General features: G+C 37.6%; 3 protein-coding genes and 1 pseudogene across 5 annotated transcripts; all 4 read right to left on the bottom strand.

The window, feature by feature from the left end:
- Nucleotides 1-5584: 5584 nt before the first annotated feature.
- On the bottom strand, nucleotides 5585-7999 carry LOC137731799 (laccase-11-like; annotated as a pseudogene).
- A 2542-nt stretch (nucleotides 8000-10541) lies between these two features.
- Nucleotides 10542-13285, bottom strand: LOC137731840 (phosphopantetheine adenylyltransferase-like). 2 transcript variants are annotated; one of them, XM_068471080.1, is made up of 7 exons: nucleotides 13157-13285; nucleotides 12320-12478; nucleotides 12154-12225; nucleotides 11970-12029; nucleotides 11247-11341; nucleotides 10953-11022; nucleotides 10542-10835 (listed from the first exon to the last, which is right to left on the bottom strand). In XM_068471080.1, the coding sequence occupies exons 2-7, from the start codon at nucleotides 12434-12436 to the stop codon at nucleotides 10731-10733; spliced, it is 519 nt and encodes a 172-aa protein (XP_068327181.1). In that variant the 5' UTR covers nucleotides 12437-12478; nucleotides 13157-13285; the 3' UTR covers nucleotides 10542-10730. The 2 variants fall into 2 exon arrangements, with proteins under 2 accessions (XP_068327181.1, XP_068327190.1); XM_068471089.1 differs by having other exon boundaries at nucleotides 12320-12463; nucleotides 13157-13269.
- A 488-nt stretch (nucleotides 13286-13773) lies between these two features.
- On the bottom strand, nucleotides 13774-16074 carry LOC137731824 (phosphopantetheine adenylyltransferase-like). Of its 2 annotated transcripts, none has more exons than XM_068471068.1 (6): nucleotides 15852-16074; nucleotides 15699-15770; nucleotides 15466-15525; nucleotides 14790-14872; nucleotides 14547-14616; nucleotides 13774-14427 (listed from the first exon to the last, which is right to left on the bottom strand). In XM_068471068.1, exons 1-6 carry the CDS (start codon nucleotides 15969-15971, stop codon nucleotides 14323-14325), a joined length of 510 nt encoding a protein of 169 aa, XP_068327169.1. In that variant the 5' UTR covers nucleotides 15972-16074; the 3' UTR covers nucleotides 13774-14322. The 2 variants fall into 2 exon arrangements, with proteins under 2 accessions (XP_068327169.1, XP_068327161.1); XM_068471060.1 differs by having other exon boundaries at nucleotides 13787-14427; nucleotides 14790-14884.
- Nucleotides 16075-16692: 618 nt separating this feature from the next.
- Nucleotides 16693-18857, bottom strand: LOC137731808 (uncharacterized). Its single transcript, XM_068471037.1, has 4 exons — nucleotides 18219-18857; nucleotides 18014-18116; nucleotides 17364-17572; nucleotides 16693-17234 (listed from the first exon to the last, which is right to left on the bottom strand). Exons 1-4 carry the CDS (start codon nucleotides 18833-18835, stop codon nucleotides 16970-16972), a joined length of 1194 nt encoding a protein of 397 aa, XP_068327138.1. The 5' UTR covers nucleotides 18836-18857; the 3' UTR covers nucleotides 16693-16969.
- Nucleotides 18858-18917: the final 60 nt, after the last annotated feature.

The following is an 18917-nucleotide window of genomic DNA, read 5'->3' as shown; positions in this document are numbered from 1 at the left end:
ATTTCAAAGGTCCAATAGGTGCTTGCCATGTGTCAAGCAAGATGGATATCTAGTCTCTTTTTCTTTTGCTTTGTTCTCTTCTTTCAGTCCTTACATACATATGTGTTGTCATGGTGTATTGACACCACCATTAGTCCCTCATTGCTGGTCGTTCCAGCTGCTATCCACATGGTAAGTCAGCCATACCTTGGCCGCAACATGGCATTCCAACATTTATCCAACTTGAAATCTCATAAAAAATTTATTCAAGCTCCGAAAATTAATTTGCAAAATGCTAAAAACTCGTGATCTCGCCTACTTTCAACCTATCACCTCAAAATAACCCTTGATCTCATGTAAAATTGTCACCCATTCAAAAGGAATTGTAAATTGTAAAACTCGAAGACACTCCAAAGTTCATAAAAACACTTCTAAAATTTCAAGGTCTCACAAACCTAGTTTATGTTGGTCTAGAGAGACTACGTTTTTTACCACTTGGTAAAATCACTCATTCTTGAATTTATCAAATTTTCTGACGTTTCGATCAGTATTTACTCTAACATGATTCCATATTCACCCCTATGTGCCGAAAGGTATTCCAGTCGACCTTGGGTACATGTCTACCCTATTGCACTTCGTATTATTTCTAAGGCAAGTAGACTGTCTAGAAGGACCGTTGACATTGAAATTATAATTGTGACCACTAATTTCTCAATCACCCAACAAATACTCTGCTGAACGAATCTTTACCATTGGTGATTGAATATTCCATAAGCTACAGTTGTAGCAAGATATCATGCATTAATTTCAGTTACCTTGTATTCTAGATTTGATGGACTTGTTTTGACCCTTAAATTCTTAATTGTTCTTTTATCTTTCTCGACATAGTTTTCGCTAAATCTGAGGGAAATTCAATATGAAGCCGCTCGCTAAAGCATTGTGAACTACATTGCTTGGCTACTTGGTGTGCATGTCACTACTGTATCTCCCTGTGATACACGTTTCATTTCCAAGTCTTGGGAAGCCTTTTTAAAGGTTATGAGTACTAAGTTTTTGTCCAGTACCACATTTTCACCCTCAGACAAACGGCCAGTTTGAACGAACTATCCAGACCTTAGTGGACGTGTCGCATTTTGTCCGTTCTACAATTAGCATGGTTGTAACATATGGTTATCTTTATTTTAGTTGCATGTAACTACGGTTACAATTTTTGGTTTTAGGTATGACATCGCTTAGATGTAGTATGGAGATTTTATGCATAGCACATGATTGACATAGGAGTATTACAAACAAGTATTTGAATAATCAAGATTACAATTTAGGAAATTGTGTGCTATTAGCATTGTCGCTCACATAGCGGTCGAGTCGCTAATAAGACGATTTATATGTATTTCCCAATGAGGGGCAAAATGGTAATATTGCACCCTCAGAAATTTATTGCTTGCTTATCAAGACAACAGTGAGCTGTCGATATAACGGGCTACAGACCGTAATATTAATAACTTATTCATTGGGTTTGTTAAGCAAGTGGACAAGTAGGTCCTTTTACGTTGGCATTTTAGTTATTTATTTATTTATTGTCGGAGTACATTAGCATTTTTAGATACTACGCTCTTATTCTCGGAGTACGTGACGTTACGAATGTGTAGGTGGAAAATTTTCTATTTTCAGTAAAATTATTCTAACTTTATGTTATTTTATGTATGTATGTATGTATGTATGTATGTATGTATGTATTTTGACATGATGTTATTATACATATATAAATATTTTCAACTTTATGTTTTTATCAAAAGTAGTATATTTTAGTAATGTACTGAAGGAGAAGGAAAGTTTGAGTTTGGAGGCATGAAAGAGGAATTATTGCAATCCGATCGCGACGGAATGGCATTCTCTTTTATGCAACCACTCTGGCTTGAATTCTTCTTTACATATATTTCTTTCTATCTTTGAGTATTTTATGTATATCAACTTATTCCAAATTTTGGGGACAAAATTTTTTTAAGGTGGGTAGATCGTGACAACTCATCCCTACTTTTAAGATTTTATTAATTTTAGAAGAGTGAATTGATGAAAATACCCTAAAGGTGAGATTATTGACTTTCATTGACCGTTAGCTCGTGACGCTTTTGAGCTATTACTTTACGTATTTTCGAAGTACTCGATGGTATGAACGCATAGGCGTAAGGGTAATCGAAATTGGAGCTACGATGAAGATTTTACAGAACTACGAATCCGAGAAATACTTTCGTGAAAAATTATTATATTATTATATTATTATTTTAATATTTTTTTATTAGATATTTTGAATATTTTATTAATTTATATTGGGGTCGTGGGACCCACACATCCCAAAAACTCCCTACTCCCTCCTTGCCATGTTTGCTCTCTTCCACCACAAACCAGGACTTTCTTTCTCCTCTCCATTCTCTCCCGTTTCTCTCACTCTAGCATTTTCCTCTCTCTATATAACCACTAGCACCAAGACCGGAGCACCACCATCACCATACCATCACAGTTCCGACAAGCACCGCAACACCCAAACTCCCTCAGCCGTGATCTCCTACTGGCAGAAACCTTTTACTCCATGACACCATCACTGTTTATATTTTCTCCAATGAGATCTCGAGTTCTAACAAGGTAAGTTCCAAAAACCACCCAAAACGTCTTGGATCATGTTTTAGTATATGTTCCTAGCTTTCTTAAGGGTCTTGATATGGGTTTTGGTACAAAACCTCTGCGGGGAAAACATCCCAGATTTTCGGCAGCTTCGAGCCGTTTTTCGGCCAACTCCGACCACTATCAAGGAAACTAATGGTACATTTCAAATCCTTGTTCCTTGGGCTTCATTTTGGTATATAGAATGATTAGTTTTTGTTAAGATTTGGTGATGATCGAAGCTTGGAAAGCTCCAACTTTCTTCTTCATGGAATCTGACTAACCCATAGCTTGAAACCTGGTCGACCCGATCCGCAACCCAAAACTGGCCTAACCCAGTTATTGGGCCCAATCCAATGACCCTTGGCCCATCAACCCCATCCAACCCATGTAGGCTAGACCCAACTGAGCAACCCAAGCCCAGATATGACCTGGACCCAGTTCCAGTTTCCTGGGCCCGCGCATGGGTGCGAATCATGGTCGGCACGTAGAGCACACACGCCTCCATCAAAGGTACTATGCTCCACCGCCGTTTATGACGGCATCGACAACTTTTTTGGTGAACTTTTCAGCGACCCAACTAGGCGCGTGTGGTGGCGCGTGGCCTTCCAGGCCGCAGTCTTGTGGCGGCACGTGCAGTGGCGCATGGAGGAACCCGATGACCCTCCTTAGGTTTCTCGACGTGCCAAATCTGAATCCGTCATCCATTTTTCAAAGTTCGATCATTTTAAAATAGTTCCTTTATTAGCCGTACTTTGTACGAAAATGCGTAATTACGTTAATACGTTATATTTACGTAAATGGTCTCACTTCTAGGTGAAAAGCATCGCAAAGATCTTTGATGCCTGTGAAGTGAGTTCGACTCGACAACATGACTTATGAGTGGGTCTTTTCTTTTATGTAGTGTATATATATTGGTTAGTTTCCGTATATATATATATATATAGGAAGCCTTTAAGGAAAGGGATCCCCATTTTTCAAAAAAAATGGGGACATCCTCTTAACTGTTAGATTTGGCTTTAATGAAATCTTGTGGTTTAGATTCTGTGGCCTATGATTTACTCTTAGCCACAGAATTTCATTAAAGTCAAATCTAATAGTCAAGAGGGTGTCCCTATTTTTTTTTTTTTTTAAATGGGGATCTCTTCCCTTAAAAGGCCTGTATGTGTGTGTGTGTGTGTGTGTGTGTGTGTACATATATATATATATATATATATATATATATATATATATATATTAATGAATTTTCTACATGATTGCCATAATTAAATTAATGTTTATAAGAAATGTCTTATTGTTGAGAAATTATGAAATAATTCTACGGGATGCACATGTAAGCTTACTATAAGGGGATGCCTTAATTATATTTATGACCATGAATGGTATTATATTGACTAGAATTGTTGAATTGATGTGGCATGATGATATTTACATTATATGTTCATCGTTGTTGCACCAGTGTTAGTACTCGGCCAAGGCCAGGGCCAGTCTTTCACGTGTATGTGCACATCACACCGTACGCTCGCTTTGGATCCATTGTAGGTGAAGTCCTGTCCAAGATTGTTATAGGCAATTAGGACTCGTATGTGCTACACATAGCACCAGTCTTCACGTGATTGTAGTACTAGAGCGTAAATCATTATTACACCCAATCATGTTCATGTCAGAATACCTCTGCATGAACTCCTGTGTCAGCATATGTCGATGAGCACTCAATATGATACATTTGTTTATGTGAGATTATGTGACTGTCGAACGTTAGATGGTTCTTTACAAAATATATTGTAATGTATTGAATTCTTGAGATATTGCAAGCTACGGTAATTACTTTCATACTATACGTGTGAAATGGGTTCATTTCCGCTCACAAGCGCACTCTTATATTTAGGCACTTTTAGGTTTAAATTTATTCACATTTTCCACATCACTTCACTTTATGGCTTCGTTACCCTTCTGTTGTCAGCTAGCACAACTTGATTCGAAGTCCAGGTGGACTTTTCGGGTTGGGGTGTGTCAATATTGAGTTAAAATAAATTAATTAAGAATTATGAAAACTAAAAGAATCCCATGTAGTGGGCACATTTTATTGTTTATCTATATCTAAACTAATTATTAATAGAATCGTGGTTGTCAACTAAGATTCTATGAAATTACTATTTTAACTCATATGGGCAATTTAGTAATTATATGAATGTAAAGTTTTCTTTTTTCTTTTTTTTTTTACAGCACCCTCACAGCCAAGTTAGTATAGCATGCTCTATTTAAAAATTTAGAATAAAATTAAATAATAGAAAAAAGGCTTATTATCCCAATTCGTAAACATTTTTTTTGTTTTAATTTTAAAAATTAATCACACTTCATAATAAAATAAATAAATAAAAAGAAATTGTTCGCACACTATGTGGGTGTATCTCTGCTAGTTACTAGTATATAAAAAGAGAAGATAAAGAGGACCAAGCTTTCTAATACCCAAATTATCCTTCTGCCTTCAGGATTTCAAAAAAAAAATCACAAAACAAAAACAAAAAAAAAACAATTCATTATTTTAAAATATATTTTAATAAAAAAAACAATAATATCTAAAATAAGTACAATTAAAAAAGTTGACAAAAAAAAAGTACAATTAAAAAAAGTAAAACAATAACCAAGATTTTAATTGCAATCGGTATAAGCGTGTGGCAAGAGACTAGTATAAATGATTCTAGTATCATTTTAAAAATATTAATGAAAGAAAACAATAGTATCATTTTGACAATATATAATGAAAGAAAACAATTGTTACATAGTACGGTGTAATTTGTTGCATTTTCATCAGTATCGCACAAATTGATTTTCGTAAATTGATAATTGTTTGCAACTCTGAAGAAACTTCTGCAACTTTGGCAAAAAGTGTAAGTAGGTGGTACACCAATGTCACCAGTTTGATCTGAACCCGGTCCAAGCGTCATCAGCACGGTGGAAGATCCTTAGGCGGAGGCAGGACCGATAGATCTGATCCCGGTCCATCTTCTACAACAAACGCCATCTTCAATCCCCACCCGGTTTGAAGCTCCAAATGACAGTGCATGAACCAAACACCTAAAAATTCATACAAATGAACCAAAGATTATAGTAGTAAATAACCAACAAGTCTATATGTCCTGTGGTACATGTAAATTAAAGTTTGCTATTATTGTACCTGGATTATCAGCTCTAAACCGAATGGCAGTCCAACCACCTGTGGGAACACCGACTGTATTTCTCTCAACAGGATCAACTAAGTTGTACTTAGCAGGGTCCTTGGCAGGATCAAATTTCCCAATCCCAGTTCCAACAACAAAGAAGTTGTATCCGTGGAGATGGAACGGATGCGACTCCACTGTTAGGAGATTTGTGTCTTGCAAAACAAGCTCAACGGTCAAATTGAAGGCAATCTTGCTCAGTCTAGTTCCAGTTGATGTCCCAAGATTGGCTGTGAGTGGTGCACCAGTGTAGTTGAAAGGAGTTGAAGGCGTATCGGGGAAGTCGGTTTTGAACACCCCTTTGAGATTGAAGTAATGTGCTTGAAGAAGACCGACCTGAGGCATTTCGAAAGAGATGTTGTTCAAGGAAGCAACAAATCTTGTTCCGTTGATGCAACTAGGGCACGATTCTTTCCCGAAACCAATGGTGTAGAAGAGTTTCCGGTTGACTTTGAGAGGCACATTGGCCGGAAAGTTTGGAGTGTTTAGGCTTCTGAGCTTCTTGTTGTAGCTTAAAGCGAAGGGCGTGTCGTTAGGGTTAGGCAATTGAGGAAGGCTTGGCAGGATGGTGTTCAGAACTCCTCGGTATTGGAGAATGGCAGTGGCTGTCTTGTTGTCTACGGGAACTGGAGCATCCATGAAAGGCCTGGCAGCCATGAAGTATCTGCCTGGAGCTTGATTGGCTTGGACCAAAACGTTTGTGGTCTGGCCTGGTGCAATTAGTATGGCTTGAGTAGTGAAGGGTTTGGTGTAAACTGCATCGACCTCCACCACTGTCAAGTTGTGTCCAGCAATGCCGAAGAAAAGTTCGTCATTGAGAGCAGCGTTGATGATTCTGAGGAGATAGGTCTTCCCTTGCTCAACCTCCATTGCAAAAGTATCTAAACCAAAGAAAATGGAACAAAATTAAATTACAATTTTTTGCAATTGTGCTTATGTTGAAGCTGAAAGTGTGATTGTGTTTATAAATTTGTTTTTTTTTTGGGGGTTTGGAGTTAAACATTTTGGCTTTATAGGGTTTAATTTTAGCATTTCGACTATGTACAGAACGTTCTGTCCTTTTTAAAGACAGGATATGCTGAGAAAACCTCACTTATACTCTTCAATTATAATTCCATTTATTGAAACGGTTGAACATTTTAGTTGTAAAATCGTCATTTCAAGCTTAGAGATTAGGTTTAGTCTTGGTGTAGTTTTTAAAAGTAGGCTTGCTTACGTTTCTCAGAGCAAGGAAACAGTGGCCCTGGCTTGCCATTGATGGTGTGAGCATCTGAGAAGTTTGGTGGCAATCCCAATCTGTTTGCCTTGTTGACAAAGGTTTCCACATCCACATTTCACCATTCTCCAAGTAAAATCTCAGTTTCCCTATACGGCTGTGGGAATGGGAATGAAGTTCCTTGTTTAGGCATGATCACAATTGCTCCATAGACAGTAGCCCTTAGCCAAAGAATATGTGCATGCCACCACAAAGTTCCTCTTTGCCCTGTCACATTGAAGACGTATGTGTAGCTACTTCTGGTCTGGATCGAACATTGGGTCACATAAGCTGGTCCATCTGCCCAACCATTTCGGTACTGCTTCAATCCATGCCTGCAAAGAAAAGATCAAATTAAACCCTCTAAATGTTTCTGCTAAACCAACATATTTTTCTTGGAGAACCGGTAATTAGTACTTTGATACGAAAAAAGGTTGTGATAAAAAAAAAATGGCTGGTTAGTATAGGTTAATTCTTACCAGTGAATTGACATATTGTATTGAGCATGGTTTGTGACATTGATTTGAAGTCTGTCACCTTCCTGGACATAGATCGTAGGCCCCGGAAATCCGCCATTTACAGTAACAATCGGTTTTGCATGGCACAATCTGCTCACTTTCTTTACTTGAACCTGTAAAAGCACACAGATGAGGATTTAATTTATTGAATCAAAAACAATGCACGGAGTAATACTTTTTCTTCTTCTTTTTTCTTTGTTTCTTGTAATGCATGGAAACAACTCACATCAAACTGGTATTTCTTTATAGCAGCTTCAGCTGGAGAAGTGATTAAGCCAAGAAAACCGCAAAAAACAAAAAAGAACGCGCATAAAAATCTTTTCCGGAGGCAGCTGCTAGCCATTTCGATTCTCTCGTTTGATCACAGCTTCTTAAATGTTTATGTGAAGAGGCACTGAGGCATGGAGACTAAGATGCCAAATATTTATATGAATGTGTTGAGGCAAAATTTGCATTTGTTTTTTCAAGTTTGTTAAGGGGCTTCTGGCTTAATTAACTAATAATTAGGTAGGAATTGTGCTGGACATGAAACCTTGTAAGCAAAATTCTGAAGGGGACTCGGATTGTCCTTGATTGACTTTAAGGTTGGGATTGCTAAAACCAGGGACAAGATTTCAGATTTCAGAAACTTCAGATTTGTAAAATGGATAAAGGATGTATTTTGACAGGAACATTTTTTTTTTTTAATACATGTACAGTGTACGCCAACCAAAACCCTAAATGCAGTGCTAATCTTTACTGTTAAGGGAAAGGCATAGCTTAATGAATATGGTAATGGTACTGCTAAAGGGTTCTTGATGAGGGAGACTCACGGGCATGCACATGACATGTCATGTCTGCTTAAATTAATCACTTACCATTATGTGTCATTTTTATAAATTAAACATTTGAATTCTCTCATGCAATCGTAAATAGCTCACGTGGCACTGCATACAATGTGATTAACTTGAGGCACTGATGCGATAGACTAGTTAATTACTCTCTTAATTATTTGCCATAAGCAATTTTTCAGTGTAATAACATTGCTATATATTATTACTATGAACTCATGTTTGACACGTACATTTTATTGATATTGTAACCTAGGTCCATGATCAATCATGTCGTCTACATCATTGTAACACATGAATTAGTGATACCAAATGATGGGGTGGCAATTCAAACCATTAAACTCGATAACCGTAGATATTCGTCCGAATGAAATGGATTTTGAGATAAAAATCGGTTATATTTTGGATATGATGAAATACTGTGAATATCATTCTGTTATGGTTTTGGATATGGTATAAGAGCTTCCGATCCATATATTTGTCACCAAATACGACCCAAATATTATATTGTATGTAACATAATTTGTATAAAATATAATAGTAATATATATATATATTATTTATATTCATTATTCGTGGAACCCTTCATCTTGGGAATACAAAAGTTGCTTTCTGGAAGTTTCATTTTGTGAGAAAGTTCAAAGTTTTGAATCAAAATCAATGAGAATTCAATGATACTTATGAGAGATATAGAAGATTAGCCAACATCATCAATGCTTTAAATTCAATACTTTAATAATTATACTCTACAAGATCCGTTCATTAAATCATTTCACATAAAATGTTCCAAGTTTATTGTCTCTCTTCAAGAGTCTCACAATCAAGAAGTTGGTGAATATTTAATGACAAAATTAGTCTCTACAAAATTATAGTGCGTCAACTGAACTAATATATTTTTTGTATTGACGAAGATAGATATAACCTTTAATTGATGGGGAATCTGTTACCCTTAACTGATGAGGAATCTGTTACCCCATGAGTATGGTTATGGATGATCTCCAATGGTTAATAAATTTGCAGTTATGAATATGATTAATTTTCGTGGTTATGAGAATGGCCATTGGACCAAGAATTTACAGGAACATTTGGAACATTTCATTTCTGAGCACACATTTCCGTCTCAGTGCCGAACTGTTACCATTCATATTATAGAGTCACACTTATCATCATGAGGAGTTAAAGGTCTTTGCAGAGTGTCAAATGGGCAACTCAGGTCATCTCCAACCGATGGCTAGGCCAAAAGGCTCGTGAGCCCCACCATGCTAAAAATTGGAGAACCGGCCAAAGAGTTGGCCAAGAGCAGCCAGTCTTATAACCCACCCCAAATAGATGCAACCTGACATCATGTTATTGCTAGATTTTTTTTAGACGAAATTTTTTTCTATAAATACCTAAGTCATTTCTACCACATTTCTCACATCTTTTTCACCATTTCATACTATCTTACTTCATTTTATTTCAATTATTTACCAATTTTTCACATCCTTTTCATTATATAAAGATAAGAAATCTGGATGCTTATTAATTTAGCGACAAGTGGCACTCAAAATATGTCTGAAACCTTATTTTAATATGGTTGTTTAGTTTAATTAACCATATTAATTCAATTAAAATAATAAATTATTGAGGAGACTTAAAAATAGCCCCTTCGGTTGGAGATGGATTTTTTTGTCAAAAGGCTATGTTTTGATCTATAACTCTTTGGCCTCCTCAGTTGAATATGATATAAAATATAGTATGACACTGTTCATTATAAAATAATTTCTTGCAAGACTATAGAGCTAAACATGACCTTTTAGCCCTCCTGTGATGGCCTCAAATGCTTCACTAGCTGCTATGATGGGGAGTTAAGGGTCTTTGCAGAGTATCATATGGGCAATTCAAATGCTTCACCACCTGCTATGCTTCTTCAGTTGGGTTAGATGTCATCCTCCAAAAGAAGTTGCTTATAGTTATAGCTACGAATTTTGGTCTATTAGAATCTGAAATATAGAAATAAACTGGAGCGTGTAAAAATGGGTAGAAATCATTTCTCTACTTAATATTGCTAGAAAGAAGTGCAAAGTATTCGTCTGAAAGCATTTTATTAATTTCTCAAGTGGAGATCATAACTCAAGATTGCTAGAAAGACAACTTCTTGAAGAAGTGCGACCTATTTTCTGCACAGATACACTTTTACACATTTTATTTAATACATTTTCCACCCTCAACCCTTCTAATGTGAGACTTGAGTAGTTTTATTTTTTTTAGAAATAAGAACTTGGTTTAATTATGCTGGCTGGTAGTTCTTGGCCTTCTCCGCCTCACGCTTCCTCAACGATGATGAACTCGGCCTATCTCCGCCGGATCCAGAATACAGATCTACAGCTTCAATCTGCAGAATACCCAAAAAATCAAGGCCTAAAAAAGAATATTTTTCAAAGAAATTGAAGTCTACATTTTTACGATTAGTATATCATAAAATGATAAGTTCACGGCAGCCAACTCAAACCTTAAGCTGCGGAAGGCCTTCCTCAGCTCTCTTCTTATTAACAGACAGTCCGCCGTCTAGCGCCTCCTTGCTGCCAGAAATCAAATCTACAAAATTAGCTAGGGAAGAAATAACGCCTGCCAACAGTAAGACGGAGACCCGAAAATGCACATTATGCCACCTTATAGACTTCAAGAGTGTAGCAAAGGCGAGCGTGATGAGGGTTACAGTACATTTTTTCGATAAACCGCTACTCGGGGACATTGTAACTGAATTGAAATGTTAACACAGGGATGTAATCAATCTGCAACGAACCTGACAACAATTGCCTCCAGATTCTCATCAACTATTGCAGGGCCATAGGGATCCGTAATAGGTTGAACTTGCACTTCAAGCGACGGCGTGATAGACTGCAATTTTTGGCAAAAATTTGAGGACTAAGAGTGTCATTCCACGACATTAAACAAAACAAAAAACAAAATTTCTGAAAAAAATGAGAACAGATTAAAGACATGAAAGTAGTGAGTTTACTTTTATAGCTTTGTGAACTGAAGTTGAAAGGTTAATTACAATTACATTCCTTGAAATTTAACTCGAGCTTGTTTAACTCCTTCAAACTCAAATATTGCTAGTTGTTACTTAACTCCGCTAAGATTCAACTCATCAACTCACGTCTCACTTTGTCCTTAATCTCAAAATCTATACATAAATTTTTCTTAACAATGGGGGTCAGATCTGTGCCACGTAAACAGTTTTGACAAACTTTAACGGCATAGCACAACTGAGCCACAAATTGAGTTTTAAGAGGTTAAGTAAAAAGATTTGATGTTTTCAAGAGGTTAAGTAATACTTGAGTTGAATTTCAGATGTATTGTTGTAAATAAGCATTTTTCTTTGACTATATTCTCTAACTACATCAAATGTTTATATCTTCTCATTCAACACTTAATTTCTACTTAAAATTCAAACCCAAAATCTCTTTTGTAAGTACTTGTACATTAAATCCAATATAAATATTAAAAAATTCCAAGTACATACCTTGAGGTAATTTTCAACATTATTCATCCTTTCCTCAACGGGTTGTATCAACTCAGCAAACTGCCAAAATTTAAAAATAAATAATGGATACATTAAACACACTGAAAACAAATTATGATTAAGATTGGAATTAAACTGTAAATACATGAAATCACAGAAAAGCTGAAGGATGATTAATATAAACCTGTTTGTTGGCCAACATAGGTCCGTCGCAAATTCCAACCACAACTCGATCCCTAGCCAAGTCCGTCGCGGCCTGGTTCCATTTCCACCACCACCATTATTTTTCATCATCTCAAAATCCACAAACCCAAAAAGTGAAAACACAAAAACTAAAACGGAGAAGAGACCTTGAGAAAATATCGATGGCCGTTGTGTAAGCGGTCGAAGGTGCCGCCAAGAACCACGGCTCCATAAGTATTCGGCGGAGAGAGCTTGTAATTCGCCATAACATCAGAAGTCGCCATCTTCACTGCAGCAGCTCCTCAAGATAACTTGCATGCAAAAACCTTTAAGGGGTCAGCAACACTTACACCACTACTTTCCTCACGTCTCACTTCGACTAGGTTCGAAGTTAAATAAAATGCCTACGATAATATAAAGCCAGTTTCAAAACTGCGCATGTTTAAGCGAAATCACAAGCAAATAGAAGTGGAAAACTGAACAAAAAAAACTCCAGAAGGATGCATGCATGATAACCAACCAATATAACCAGCAGTTGAGCCCATGCTCATATATATATATATATATATATATATATATATATATAAACACTGTCAAACAAACAAATTCACAAGATCTACAATCTTCAGAACAGTTATCAACAGCTTAGGGAGTGATTAAACGATTATGATTATGATGTTTGCACGATGAAAGGGAGGAATAAGGACTTTCCTCGCTCCTTATTGAGGATTAGGAGAGAGCATCTTTCAACAACAAAAGGTTATCAAATGTGCAAACCAAGAAAACCCAAGAACAATTTTCAACGGAAAGTTGACGCTTCAAAAATACCATTTTACTAATACAGTTTTTTCCCTTGTGTATTTATAAAGGTGAAGTGCGGACTTAGAGTGCTAATACATTTTCAACAGTAAACATTACCAATTCACAGTTGGAATGAATGTAAACATTGAATCATAAACAAAAAAATCACGGTAAAAATATACAATAGAACACGAAAAAAATACCTGGATCCCGAAGCTATAGCAAGACTCTAGGTTACCCTAAACCCCTTATATGGGAGCAGAGTCGGCAACAAGTGGTGAGTGGGCAGATGATGTGTCACATGGCTAGAATTGCAGGCATGATGAGATGACACATACCAAGTGGCAATGTCTCAATTGGATTTGTATCGGTGTTCGGCCATGCATATCCTTTCAAGGCACAGCATCTAGAATTGTGTAGGGTGAAAAATGGGGCTTGAAACCTTGAGAAAAGGAGACCAACAGAAAAAATTGTGACATCTCAAGTACCAATTAGACCTAGGTTCTGTTCAATCCTGCAAAATAAAAAATATATTATCTAAAAGGAGATTCGAATTTTGGAAATTTTCTACTAATAAAAAGAGAGAGTATACAGATTCAAAATATTAAACAGGTCGACTCAACCTCATTGACCCGTTTAAAATCAGCCCATCAAAGATTCGGTTCGTTCTCAAGCTGGACCACTTAGTAATGAGACGACTTTATATAAATACAAGAGATTCTATCTATAAACACGAGTTCTAAATGTAAACAAAATCACTCTATAAATATCTAATTATAAATAATAATAAAATCAGGGTCTTACATAGCAAACGATATTAAATGCATTACCTTGTTTGGTAAGCACATTACAGAACCCCTGGCCTTGGATCCTTTGTTTATGCTCTTCCCTTGTCATGGGAGAACATATGGATATGGACATTGACTTCTGAAACTTTTACGGAGACCCAAAAAAAAAAAAGCAGACATTTTATTGACATTTACTGCACTGAGGACTCGGTTAAAACCTCAGACATGTTCCTATTGATAAAACACCAGCAGTAAATCAAACAACACAATCTGCATTTGCAGAATTTTTACATAAGAAACGGTCTAACTTTGAAGAGTGTATGTTGGGGGAATGTCCCGAAGCGATCCACATGCGTTGATAAGCCGAAATTGAAGGACGTTACCATTTCACTCATCTTCTTCGCTCTGCAACGAACAGCTCAATTGGCTTATGGATCACTGCACGATCCAGTTTGATTGTTTTCGGCACAGATACACTCTTCTAAATCTTATTTTCGTACAATTTTTCCGCCTCAAGTCTTCGAACGGGACGGATTGCACTTGCATAGTTTCACGTACACTTTTCGGTAAATAACAACTTATCATAGCGGTCGGATCTTGGCCTTCTCCGCCTCAAGCTTCCTTAATGATGTTGAACTAAGCTTATCTCCACTAGATCCTTCGGACACTAGATCTACAACTTCAATCTGCACGAAACAGACTAAATTGAGGCCTAACCGCCACAAAGGTTTTCAAAGTAATAGAAAATAGTCTACTTTTAATATGTTAATGTCGGGAAGATATCGAATTTGCAGCGACCAACTACCTTAAGCTGTGAGAGACCTCGGTCAACTCTCTTCTTATTAACAGACAGTCCCCCCGGTAAAGTCTCCTTGCTGCCAGAAATTAAATCTACATAATTAGTGAAGAAATACCTCTACCAACATTTTGAATTTTAAAGCGGGTGATGATCTACAATTCATGGTCACATGGAATTTGTCCTTGAAACCTACCGGACCTCAAGACTGAAGCAAAGACCAAAAGAAAAAGATGGAAATCTGAAACAAACCTGACAACAATTGCCTCTAAATTCTCATCGACTATTGAGGGACCATAGGGGTCCGTAATAGGTTCAACTTGCACTACCAGCCCCTGCTTGATAGACTGCAAATATTCGTAAGAAACTGAGAACTGAAATTATCATTATAGAACATAAGAGAAGTATGCATTTTCTACGACACAACAACGGCGCAGGAAAACAACACAGAAATTATTGAATGCATTATCCTCCTGAGATAGCAGGGTTGATGGTCCATAAATACCGCCACGCAGTCTACTTTCTGTAACCTTTACCAAAATTGAAATACTAGCAAATGTCACCCTGAAAATTGAGATATAAAGAGATGAAAGCGGTATGGACATACATACGGTGGCCAAACACATGAACCTGTTCAAACCCACAACAACAGCTACAACAGAATGAGCTGCATTGCAACTTATTCTTAATTGTGTTGGATCAAATGTTAAAAAACATAAAAATAGAACATTCCGATACTTTTTTTTATTACGGATTGAGAAGAAAGTTTTTCCACGTGAACTATAACACCGTATTTTCCTTTGAGTATTTGAAATCCTCCATACTTTCCAAATTTTATGCTTCCGAAAGGTCATCAAACCATTTCTATCTCTTCTTGCAATACACACCAATTAAATCGCAATACAAACAAATTCATGGAGCATAATACCTTGATGTAATTCTCAACACTATTGCTCCTTTCCTCAATGGGTTGTATCAAATCAGCAAACTGCCATATTCGGAACATAAACCGCAACATTAACATCGAAATCTACCTTATCAAGACAATAGTTAAAATTTTAAAGCCTTTCGGGAAAATCAATGCTAACACCAACTAAACCACTTCGAATTAATCCACAAAATTCGTAAAATATGAATGAATGATGGATGAAAGCTAAGAACCTGCTTGTTAGTCAACATGGGTCCGTCGCAAATTCCGACCACAATCCGATCCCTTGCCAGCTCCGCCGCCGCCTGCTTCCATTTCCATCAAACCATTAATCTTAAAATTCACATGCAAGAAGTATATATAAGGGAAAAGATGAAGAAACATACCTTGAGAAACAGGCGATGACCGTTGTGTAATCGGTCGAAGGTGCCGCCGAGAACGACGGCTCCGTATGTATTGGGCGGAGAGAGCTTGGAGCTCACCAGCGAATCCTCCAAAATCGCCATTTTTGATGCGCAACTCCGAACAGCAGAAGCAAAAGTCTATCTCTTTCCGTATCTCTTATTTTTTAGAATCCTTTTTTTCAGAAAAAGCCTGAAAGCGTTGATGTTTTTGGTTGTCGGCTAAGGAAGATAAAGAACCTGGACATCTTGCTTATGTATTTGCCGGGTCGGGTTTTCAAATCTTGGTTAGTAGGGCCATGTGTTCTTGCTCCTTGAGCTGCTGAAGAGAGTTTTTATTTTTATTTTTTAACAAACAATATTGTCTACCCTATCTAGAGAGGAAGTGAGTTTAGTCTTATAATGAGCTAACAATAATGTGGTTCAAATTCGTCTTTAACTCGAATCTAAAACCTCTCACTTACAAGTGAAGAAAACATACCACTAAACCGTAGTATTAAGTGACAATTGAATACAAAAATTACAGAAACAGAGTTATTTGAAAACATGACCTCAGAGCGCTCATTTATTGGCATCTATAGTGTTACATGCCCCAACCTTACATCAATAAATTGGTAGCAAACGGTTGAATCATCATTCCAAATTTACTTCTAGTCTACTACGTAGACGTGAGTTAAATTAGTTGTTTGTGCTAGTGCGCATGCCTCCTTGACCCAATCGGATCATTTTACTCGTAAATTGAGTAGATAATAATATCGGGTTGTAAAAAATATATCTACTACTCTAACAATGCAAGCATGAAGAACCGGTAAGATCTGCAAAGTTCAAAAGAAGCGTTAGATAACTTTTCTTTCCAACAAGGACATTTGAGTTCTTTAAACAAGCTCTCTATCTCCCATCGGTAGTTAAACACAGTATGTTAGACTGTCCTTCCAGCCCAGCAGATCTTTGCTGTGAACTAATAGACTGCAAAATTATTGGCATTTGCTGCATTAGAACTGAACGCATCGACACTTTATAACCTCGGACGTGTTCCTATTGACAACACACCAGCCGATGTTTAAATAGAATGACTTCTACACAATAATCTGCATTTGCAGAGTTTACATCGTCTTGACTGTAGTTAAACAATCTTTCAAGAAACCGTCGAGCTCTGAAGAGTATATGTCAGGGAAATTCCTGAAGTGATCCACATGAGGTGTTGTGCTGAAATTGAAGGACCGTACAATTCTACCCTTCCTCTTTTGCTCAGCCATGAACGACTCAATTGACTGGTGTGGAACGACTTTATCAGCAGTACTGTATAGGTAAAGCTGTGGGCAATCAGGACTGTTTTCTGAAAGAATAGAAACTACCTTCGTTAACCTCCTGCACGAAAACAATACAAAAGTCAATCATATACCTTTTAATTGAAAAGTTCTGCACATTATCTTGAACATCAAGTTATATATCATCTATGATTTACAAGCATTTAAATCAAAAACAAACATTGCTTACTTATCCACATCAGGAAACTTTAGAACAACTGAAAACAGCTTCTCTAATATCAGTAAAACCACGGCTTCGACTAGTGGAGGCTTCTCTTCTTGCAGCTTTGACAAGCTTGCTGCATCTTCCGACTCATTTAATTCTCCAGCCTCAATTGCAGCGCTTGTTAAAGAGCTGCGTTTTTTCAAAATCGCAGCAGAAAATCCCGATGCCCACACCTGTTAAGGTTAGAGAAGGTTATCATTTGCACACAGCACCATAAATGCAAAGCACAACGATGCCCTTCTGAATCCATAACATATAGCTCAAGTTGAACTCACATTGATGTATAACCATAAAACAAAAACAAATATATAAAACCAACATATTTGAAATATTTGGCGAATTAGATTCAAAAACATTCCTCAGATTACATTGCAGATTCAATCAAAATGCAGAGAAACCAAAGCGAATTTGCATTGCAGGGTGCTTTGTTGCATTCTAATAAGCAGTAAGTCATTTCAGATTCCAAAAAATAGGTAATCCAATCAAAAGCAGATCCTAAATTCAATCTAAGCAAACAAATCCATCCAATTAAACCATGTCAAAAAACAGTTCTTATGTTATTCGATAGCAATCAATCGATACTTAAAAATCCGATTAAACCATGTCAAAAAAACCTTAGGATTAAAAGGTTCAGCTGCTCCTGAATCAACCACACACCCTTTAATCTTCTCCATCAGGTTTTGCCTCCTCTGCAGAATTTCAAGAATGGCACCATACCTGCAACAAACTAACTGCCATAAGCAACCTCTAAAAACCTGAAATTGGCAACCCATGAAAGCAGGAACACAAAGCAATCACATTCAAACAAAGAGTACCTACACAAACCAACCCGTATTGCTGAAAGTGTGAAAAAGCAAAGACCTTTCTCCGCCATCCTCCACCCACGAAGCCAGCTCCCGGGCCAAGTCTGAAACCCGATTTTCGACCCGGCGGCCCAAATCAAACCAGAGCACCTCTCTCGGAGCAACGACGAAGGTCACCGCGTGAATGCCTCTGGAGTTGTACCATTCCACGTACCTCTTCAGATGCTTTGTCTTGGCGCCGAGCCAGCCGAGCAACACCACTCTCACTTCACGGCTGTGGGTCCCGAAAGAACCCACATTTCCGTCAACGTCACCGTGGAACGCCCGATCCGAGGTGGAAACGTCGTCGTTTGAGGGTGAGAGAGAGTGGTTGAAGCTGATGAACGGCGACTGAGAGGAGAGAGAAAGGGGGAGGGATTTGAAGGGGTTCGGATTGAAGCAGAACGAGGAGTGCGACTGCGCGAGCGAAAGAGAAAAGGGGGTTCTTTTGCCGACGCCGTTTGGAGCGAGAGTGTGAAATATAAGCGACGAATTTGCGGGCCGACGGAGTTTTGGGGAGAAAGCGAAGGCGAACGGCGTCGTTCTGGCAAAGAGCTGGCGATTGAGACTGAGAATTCTCGCCGGAGCTTCCATGGAGCAAATGAAAATTTTCGGTTGGAGCAGTTGGGTTGTAGACGAAGAGGAAGAGCGCACGACCGTGATCACCTAGAGATTA

Source organism: Pyrus communis, chromosome 1, assembly GCF_963583255.1.
Source record: "Pyrus communis chromosome 1, drPyrComm1.1, whole genome shotgun sequence".
NCBI lineage: Eukaryota > Viridiplantae > Streptophyta > Magnoliopsida > Rosales > Rosaceae > Pyrus > Pyrus communis.
The sequence above is the reverse complement of the archived record's forward strand: the minus strand, read 5'-3'. Positions and strand labels throughout refer to the sequence as shown.